Source organism: Akebia trifoliata, chromosome 13 (assembly GCF_017979445.1).
Source record: "Akebia trifoliata isolate Shusen 1 chromosome 13, ASM1797944v1, whole genome shotgun sequence".
Classification (NCBI taxonomy): Eukaryota; Viridiplantae; Streptophyta; class Magnoliopsida; order Ranunculales; family Lardizabalaceae; genus Akebia; species Akebia trifoliata.
Window position 1 is genome coordinate 28,147,871 of NC_141387.1, and position 10,066 is coordinate 28,157,936.

The window sequence follows — 10,066 nt, forward strand, 5'->3', positions numbered from 1 at the left end:
CTTATAATAGGTCAAAGGCTCAGGTCGTTTTAGCATAGGTATATCAATATACCTTTCAAAGTCACTTGATCAAATGGTACTAATGCCTCATTTTTATATACCATAAAGGTACGTGACTTAAGTTGTAACATGAATGACGTTGCGTCTCACGAGGAAACCGAACAATGCACTAGTGTCACGTTGGCTAGAAGGGACATGCAAGCGTGCAATGCAACATTATAAACGTGCTAGTGGTGTGTGCAAAGTAGGGTGGGGTGTGCCCAGGGCATTTTTTTTTCAAATAAATAGGCCCGTGGACCATATCAAACCATCAACAAATGAATGCCACATAAATCAGAGAATACAAAATCTATCACATCAACATTAAGATCAAGAAAGTACATCGAAAATATATCTATCGAGATTAGAGCATATTAGATGGGCAATCAATCAAGGTAGTGCACAAAGAGAAAAAAAATGATTGATCTAGCTAACACATAACCAATCAATGAAACATGCACAGAAAACTTTTTATTTTTTTTAACAAAAAACAAAATAATTTTGTCTTTAATCTATGGTCCAATCAAGGATCACTTTGGGTGATCCAGAACAATTCGAGATTTCAAAAAATATTAGATTGATGATAGAATGATAATTGTGGAGATAGGGAGTGACGTCTCTCTCTCTCTCTCTCTCTCTTTTAACAAATTGATTTTTATTTTACCAAGCAACACAAAAAAAAAAAAACCTCTCTTTTATTATAAAGAAATTGATTTTTTTTTTTTAAACCAAGAGAATTTTTTATATTATTTTTTACTTAAAGAATGAGATTGTTTCTAATATATTCAAACTGTTCAAGTTAATCGAAAAGGAAACAAATTGGACCCCCACTTACAAATCACATTTTCAAATGCTATTTTCACACATCATGAACAAAAATCTCCACTTACTAAAACTATACATTAGCCACCTCTATTAGATCTTCCAAGCATACAAAATCAGTGAAAATTCAAGATCTCATAATTGGGAATCTTTGGATACCAGAGAGCAAGCCCACAACTTCTCAGCCAAGAGGCAAGTCCGGAACATGAAAAAGGCTTCTCCCTGAGTTGTACCGAACAAGCAATTATAGACATCCCATAACACCTCTACACGGATCCCATCATCCAAGATTGTCTGATTGCCACGAAACTTCCACTTATTCCGCTTAACTTGCATCACTTCCTTACTATCAATACGAATCACGTGGCATGGGTCACTGAGTCCAATTGTATCACACTCAATTTTGATGTCATGGATCTGCCCATTGTTACAAAACTGAGCCTTGGTTCTGCACACTGTCTTCCCAAAAATGTGTTCTCTTTTCGCAAAAAAAAGAGAGTTGGAAGGAATGGGTATGGCATTGGTTTTCTTGTATGCTTCCTTTATCAAATCACCAAGTAAGAGAACCATCTCTCTATTGAAGATGACAGCAAAGTGGAATCCCTCTAATGGCTCAGGCCCGGACCCGAATTTAGCCGAGGAGAGATCCCAATACATATCGACTTTACTCGAATCTACCTCATAACTCTTATACCCTTTGCTCTTGGAGAACAGCCCAGGTTTTAAATTGACTTTACATAGGCATTGATTGGTAGAATCGTCGATTCCAACACTAAGGCCTTGACCAATCAAATTCTTGTTCCATGTGACAGTAATCAGGCAAGGACGACCATGTAATCTACTTTGATAAAAACATGTAACCAAATTCTGAGTAGTTTTACTAGTATTGGATGAAGAATCGACGACAAGAGCTCCACTTTCACCAAAACAGGATGGGAAATCAATCATCCTGATTCCAAGAACCCAAAATTCTCTGTTATTTTTTTCTGTCTCTTTCTCTCTAATTTGAGGCTAACAATATGATGTTTGTTTTGAATTTACAAGAAATAGATCAAACAAAGAAAGAAATTAAAATGAAACATATGTTCTTTAGAAACAGCTTCTCAAAGGTAGATATAATATGGGTATTTGGATTCTTTGAGGCCCCTGACAAAGCCATATGGATTAGAGATGAAAATCAAAGGCCATGATGATGCCAACTTTCACAATGAAGCTTAATTGAACAGATTCTCTCTCAAGTTTTGAAAGATTTTGAGAAATAATGCTATGGGTTCAAAGAAAAAGGAGGATAGATGCCTACGAGGCTCTGACTATTAGAGAGAGAGAGACGTCTCTCTCCCTTTGCTGCTTGCTGCCCCCTTCTTTGCCATGTGAGAAGACGATAAAAAAAGAAAACTCTTTTTTTACTAGCGGCACACCACGCACACAAGTGTTGATTTTTTTTTTCTTTTTTTTTCTTTGAAAACCCTTTCTCTACACACACAAAGTGAAAGAATTTTTTTTTTATTATCAACGCACCATGTATAACAACACCGATTAAAAATTTTATTTTTTATTTAAAAAAAAAAAAAAAAGCATTAATGGCTCCTCATCCCAACCACCATCATTCCATCATTATTTCATTATCCTTTCAAATCTTGAATTATTTAGAATCATCACAAGTGACCCTCAATTGGACTATAGAACAAGAAAAAAAAATATATATATATATATATCAAATATTCAAAAATCAAACAACTGATCCACAATCAAGCCAAAAAAAAAAAAAAAAAAAACTAGGTTGATCTGGCAATGAACCAATATTTGGGATTTTTCAAGTTTGATCCTCAAAATTATCCTCGGCGTCGCCGTTTAAAACACCCTCGATCCGAGTGTGCAAATTCACTTTTTTGGTGTTTGGGAGTCGCCACCTACTTTTACAGTCTAGGAATTGAATCATGACTCTAAATAGATAGACAATATTGATCTATGAATAAAAGGTTTGGGTCCGGGGATCACGTTACGAGATTGGATAGTAGGCACCAATCCCGGCCGACAAACGCCAGTCTCTACTTTTCCCAAAAATTACAGTGCTAAAAAGGACCTAAAAAAATAAAATAAAAGTACCTAATTTACCGTGGTGATTATAACTGTCGATTTCCTCAGAACTAGCGGATTGCGTTCCTCGTATGAGTCTTCCTGCTTTTGTCTTCGCCACTAGATCCGCTTCTAATCTCTGATATGAGGTATTTTCCTCCTAGATCTTAATATTTTTTTGATGTTCTGGGTGTTTTGAAGGTTTCTATGTGTTTTTGAGGATTTCTAAGTATTTTTTGAACAAAAAATTGGGTTTGGGTGTTAGGTAGGGACTTGGGACTTCAGATATAGGATTTTGGAAAGGTTTGAAAGAGTTGTTAGCCTCTCTTTCCTAGGATTTTTCTTAACCTCCAAGTTTAGATTTTGAAGGCTCATTTTTGTAGAGTTTTTGGGAATTTTTCAATTTAACTAAGTTTCTTCAAGATAAGGTTAAGTTATTTACTTAGGATTTAATTAGGTATCTTGAATACGTACAATGAAGATTTTTAAGTTTTTTTTTTGGTGAACCCCCTAATTATACTTTTAAGTCTTTCGGACCCTGGATGGAAGGGTCTTTTAATAAATATTCACTTAAGTTAGTGGTCCACCACTTAAAATTTGGCCCATGAACTTAATTAATTGATTTTATTTGATCAAAATTTTAAATTTAATTTATTTAGGTTTCACTTTACGTTTATTAACGTTTTAATTATTTGTTTCAAGTTTTTTATTTTTAGGGTTGGAATAATTACCATTTTGCCCTCAAAGAAGGCTTTTGAGTTGAAAGGTTGTTTTTCAATGTTTTGGAATGTTTTGAAATCAATTTTTTGTAAGGAATTCAATAAGGGTATCTGTTTTTGTCACTTATGGGTTTTCAGCGTGAAATGATCATGGCCTTATGAGGGGTATTTTCGTAATTTTATCAAATTTGGTAAAAATTGGCGAAATAATTAATTTTATTTTAATTTGTTGTTTTATGTGTTTGAAAAGATTTTCCTAAGTATGTACATTCTAGGGATGTTTTAATGTTAGAGATACTTTGATAATTTGGTCATTTTTTATGTTTTTTTCTTGTAAAACTTCTTTTTGTCTCAAAGTGATGATTTATATGTTTTTAGGTCATATATTTCCTAGCGTAGCGTGATTTCTAAAGTTTTGCTTACTTGAGATACCTTATCCAAATTTTTGAAATATATCTAGTAACAAATAAAAAATATTAGAATATTCATTCATTATTGGGAACTGTAGCAATCGGGTTGACGAGTTGATTAATCAGGTAAGTGCAAAAATGGGGTGTCTACACAAACCATATATGTTTTCCCCAAGATACAATCATGGAGATTTGTATAGACTAGTGATGTTTTTCTCTCGTGTCTCGAGGAAAAAATTTGTTCCATGCACACCATCTTGTCACCACAATGTTGATGCAATGTCCGAGGAAGTCACCTGAAAATAGCTATATATACACTAGAGTTTGCTTGTCCCTACGGCACATACATCATCTTTAAGGTTAAAAGGAAACTGAAATATGGTCATGTTAGAGTGGTATAAAGTTAGAAGAGCGTTATTGATAAAAGGGGGATGTAAGGAAACACAAACAAAGTTGAAGGGGGGAAAAGATAAAATGCAATACAGTGGGGTGCGTTTTAATAAAACACAACAATGAACCCCACTCAACCACAATTTTGTGGGATATAAATATTTAGACAAATAAGAGGGGTTCGTACAATACTATTTTGTTGCCATCCTCTTATCTTCCCCCTTCAACTTTAATTTTTTTCCTCTCTTTCATCCCATTTTTAATAATGCCCTTTTAACTTTGATATATTTCTTCTTTTACATCTTTAACCCCAAAGAGGATGCTCACATTATAGGCATAGGAAAACTGTAGTACATATAATAAAACACAATAGTTACCTTTCCTTGATGTTTTATACTCCATAACAAGCAATTCAAATTTAATTCCACATTCATCTTGAGGAACAATATTAATTTTATTCATTTTCTTTACTTAATTTTCCATAATACCCCTTCAAATTTATTTTCTTTTTTTCTTTTACCCCTATAGTTACGTGGGTTTCGAAACTTTTGTGGAGGTTTTGGGCTCATCTACACGGATTTAGAAGTCGCCACCATTCAATTAAAGTATGAATGGACATTATAAAAGATTTTTAAAATTTTATTTTGTTGACTTGTAGTGACTTACATATCTAAAAGATAAGGGGAAATGGTCTATCTAGAAATCTAAGGTAACGAAATTTGATTGAGGGACATAGAAAGTGTTAGGCACCTTATCCCACCCATCCTAAGATGGTTACCAATATATGACCATAAGTGAAGATTAAAAACTCTTTTTGGATTTTTTAAATAGAAGAAATTGTAGAGAAAGTTAAGAAACAAAACAGCTATAATCTATTTTTAGAAAATGAAAAATTTAAACTAATGAGCAAGCTAAAAATAGAAATGTTGCATGCTGAAATTTTTTATGAGCCTAGGTTTTTTGTAAGAATCCATGTGGATTTCACCTTCTTGAATCTCAAGGCTCTTTTAAAGGGTATTATGCTCACTTGGAGAATATTTTTGTTTATTTAGCTTATAGGAGGTATCCATGAATTGGACACCATCATAAATGACTAGGAACCTTATGCATGGGATTTGTCCTATTTGGGATTGTTTTTGTTAGCTTAGAGAGTTAGGTGTAGATCTAAGTAGATCCTCACCTTTGACTCTTAGATATTTTAAAAAACAACAAAGTGAAGTGTGCATGTAATGTATGTATGTAATGGACTTAGAAAGAGAAGATTACCTCCAATGAGGGATTACTCTCTAGCTCTTAAGAATTAAAAAAAAAAGTAAAAAAAATATATATTCTAGAAATATAAACTTGCAAGAAAAGTAAGAAAAACAATTCATCTAAGAAATTGAAACTTGTAAAGAAGCAGATATACAACCAATCTATTCTAATGTACTTATGGAGCATATTGAGGGCTTATAGGAGGAGATTATCCCTAGGAGGTTTTACTCTCTACCTTCAAACCTCATTAAAACAAAATAAGATCTACATTGCTACAAAAAAAAAAAAAGCATAAACTTGTTTAAATATAAAATATAAAAAAATAGATAGAAAATGGAGGTTTAGAAGGGAATCACATAAAAATTAGACCTAAGACCCACTTTGGTCTTTCCTTCTACTTCTTTCTTCTTGTTCATTTATGGATTTTTAGAGAGGTTTTAAGAGAATTGAAAGGCTTAGAGAGATCAAGAGAATTTGGGCAGAATTTTAGATCACTTGAGCTCCTCTAATTTGCTTTGGATGGGGGTCCTATTTATAGGATTTTGGGAGACTCTTGGGATAAACTTGTCATAAATCATAAGGTTTATAATATTTTCAATAAAACCTCTAAAAAAATTTCAAATTACCTCTCCTCTCCTTATACTTGATGGTCTTTCACTCACTTATAGATCTCACGAATCATGATAATCAAGAGGATATGATTGTAAAAGGTCATAGTTTTTAGAGAATTGGAGGGTAAAAGAGTTTTAGGTTATTGGCTTTGGGCCAAATCTTAGATAACTAGGCTAGAGGGAATGTAAATATGGACTTAGTTTTTGGATATTAGGTTATCTAGCGTAACTAATTCTCTAACAATTTAAGGTTAAGAATATCTTTGTTCAAAAATTATAGAGAATTCTATGGCAATGTTATCAAAACCTCCTAAACTTGGTCAATTTACATTGAACCTTCTAGGATTGATGATAGACTTGGGGGGCATAAGAGTAAAATGCCTAATTTTAGTTCTAACAATGTGAGGTTATGGTAGTAATTAAACTAATGTGGGGACAAATTTGACCAAGTGTCTTTTTTGGAAGAAAAAGGGAATTTGCAAGAAGACCATGTGGTAGGTTTATTGAAAGATTGAAAAACGGGCAAAAGAGTAAAATGTAAGGGTTTTCTTAAGGAAAAAGTCGTTAAGAAAAAGGTTAAGGGATAATTAATCCTAAGAAAATTCGAGTATATATGGGTTTGAAAATTGTCCAACAGAATTGACCTTGGGTAAACTAAGGTCAGAGCAAATTTTTTGCCTGGGCGTGGGCCACCCTTGGACCAAGCTAAAATTATACTTGGGCGTGGGTAACGCTTAGTCAGGCTTAAAATTTTCCTTGGTCGTGGGTTACCCTTGATCAGGCTTAAAAATTTTCATGGCCATGGGTTACCTTGTCTTTATAGACGTAAGTCCCCCTTGGCTAGGTCAAAATTGTCTGAAAATGGTCATTAGACCTTGGTTGCTTGCAAATTGGAGATTCTAAACCTTTTGGAAACTATCTTGAGTCAAGTCATTCCTCTAAAAGTTTTTTGTGTTTGTAGACACTTCATTTTTGCACTCGCCTGATTAATCAACTCGTCAACCCAATCGCAATGATTCCCAATGATAGATGTTTATTCCATTGCTTTATTTTGTTACCAGAAATGTTTCAAAAATTCGGATGAGGTATCTCAAACTGACAAAACCTTAGAAACCACGCTACGTTAGGAAAATACAACTCCAGAAACATAGAAATCATCATCTTGCAGACCCAAAAAGAAGATTCACGATAAAAATCACTAAAAATTGATCAAATTACCAAAATACCCCTAATATCAAAACAACCCTAGAGCCTACATTACGATTAGGAAAATCCTTTCGAACACATAAAACAACAAATCGAAATCAAATAAATCATTTCACCAATTTTAACGGAATTCGACAAAATTACGAAAATGCCCCTCATAAAGTTCACAACCATTACACACAAAAAATTTTTATAAATGACACAAACTAATATTTCCATTAAATTCCTTATGAAAAATTGATTCTAAAACATCCTATAACATTAAAAACCGACTTAAAACGTGAAAAGTCCTCTCCGAGGGTAAAACGGTAATTTCACAATTTTCATAATTAAAAATTTTGAAATTAATAAATAAAATATTAAATAATTAAAGTGAAATATTAATGAAATTAATTTAAAAGTTTGAACTAAAAAAATCGATCAATCGGGCTCTCATGAAAAATTGTTGAGGGTTCGTGAGATATTTCTTTAAGGACCCCTCCATTTGGGGGTCCAAAGAATTAAAGATATAATAGAGGAGGGTTCTCAAAAAAATTAAAGCCAATCAAGCAAGACTAAGGTCAAGGTATTAAAGTCAATCAAGTGAGACTAAAGTCAAAATTAAAGTCAATTAAGCAAGACTAAAGTCAAGATATTACAAGTCAATCAATTAAGACTAAAGTCAAAATATTAAAAGTTAATCAAATAAGACCAAAAGTCAAAACCCTAATAAAGTTCTAATTAAATAATAACTCTATTTAATAGAGTTCTAACTAAAACACAACTCCACCTAAAATAATTGTAATTAAAACACAACTCTACTTAAAACAATTCTAACTAAAATACAACTATAACTAAAAGAACTCTAATTTAACACTAACTCTTTCTAAATCTAAATCTACCCTTAAAAAAATCTATAAATAGAAGTCTTCACACCCTATTTTCGTATAAAATCATAAACCCTAAGAGAAGTAGGTCTAAAAGCCCCCCTAGCCTCCCATAAACCCTAGTTTTGGAGTCCCAACTCCTTACCTAACATCCCTCCTTCGATTTTAGCCTAAAAAACACCTAAAAGCCTTCTAAAACACCCCAAAATCCATAACAAACTCGAAGAATCCAGATTAAAAAAGGAGATACCTTGCCTCAGAAATCAGAAATCAAATTCGGAGACAGAATGAAGCAAGGAATACGGTACAAGGAGCAGTTTTTGTCGGATCTGAGGGAACAAGGTTTTTGCTATCAGAAAGGTATAATTTCTTACTTTTTTTTATTATCTAGGTTTTTTTTAGCAATGTAACTTATTTGAAAAATTAGTAGAGACCGGCTTTGGTCAGGCGGGGTTGGTGCCTAACACCTTCCAACCCCGTAACATGATCCCCGAATTCAGTTTTTTTTTCTGTTCTAGATTAGTTCTTTATCCGTTTAGAGTCATTGATCGGTTCCTAGATCGTAATAACTAGGTGGCGACTCCTAAACCTCAAGGGTCAAAAGCGATCCGCGCACCCCGCGGATCGAGGGCGCTTTCAGTTGCGATTCCACTGGGGATTTTTGAGGATCAGACTTGAAAAACCTCAAGTATGGGAGCATTGCCAGTAGGACCTAATTTTTTATTTTATTTTATTTTTAGTTTTTATTTTTTATTTTTTTTTATTTTTTTTTTTATTTTTATCGTTCTTTTGGCTTTATTGTTGATCATTGATTGAGATGTTGAATATTTTTGTTTGGCACAACTTTGTTATGGTTCAATTTGGGGTCATTCAGAATGACCCTAAATAATGCAGGATATCAAAGGTAAATGACATGGGACCCATTTTTTTACTTGAGTTATTTTTGGGTATGTATTATCCTTTATTGGTATCTTTTGGTGCAATTTTAGATACTTGGTTTTGGCATTTTTTTTTATGATTCAATCTAGGGTCATTTTGGGATAATCCTAAATAATGAAAGATTCAAATTGTCATAAATTGAGGATGGAATGATGGTGGTTGAGATGAGAATTATGATTTTTTATTTTTTATTTTTAAAATTTGGATGAATTTTTTTGGTGCGTTACTAGGCATATTTGGCGAGTTATAAAAAAAAATTATTTGTGAGTAATGCACTAAGAAACAAAAAAATTGTCTTTTTTAATATTGTTCATGAGGAGGAGAGGATTTCAAGAAAAAAAAATCAAAAAAAAAATCGCAAAAATTATTTTTTTAAAGCGTGGGGTGCCGTTAGTAGAAAACAGTTTTTATTGTTTTTTATCTTCTTCGCCATACGCTGAAAAACAACAAACAGAGGACGTTTTTTTTTGTTCTCTCTCTCTCTATCTGCAAAACCCCCCAAAATCCTCTCCACATAGTTCACATCATACTGGGTTTCAATCAGATACGAAATCAAAAGATCGTTCAGAGTCGATTGTTCGAGTTGCAATGTAATTCTCCTCTCCAAAACAGATTTACAAATTTCAGCTTCTGAAGCTGTGGAAGTTGTGGATTGTTTCCTACTCAAACAAGAGAAACCGGGTATCAATTTCTTTGTATAGGGATTAAGGGAGCTTTCGATGATTTTTGAGCTT

The 10,066-nt window shown here is 33.1% G+C and overlaps 1 protein-coding gene across 1 annotated transcript; it reads right to left on the reverse strand.

The window, feature by feature from the left end:
• Positions 1-968: 968 nt before the first annotated feature.
• Positions 969-2,124, reverse strand: LOC147388194 (uncharacterized). Its single transcript, XM_086421724.1, has one exon. The coding sequence runs from the start codon at positions 1,807-1,809 to the stop codon at positions 997-999; it is 813 nt and encodes a 270-aa protein (XP_086277850.1). The 5' UTR covers positions 1,810-2,124; the 3' UTR covers positions 969-996.
• Positions 2,125-10,066: the final 7,942 nt, after the last annotated feature.

Bases quoted from the DNA above. Each gene is read 5' to 3' on its own strand.
- LOC147388194 (XM_086421724.1), bottom strand. From the start codon at position 1,809: ATGATTGATTTCCCATCCTGTTTTGGTGAAAGTGGAGCTCTTGTCGTC.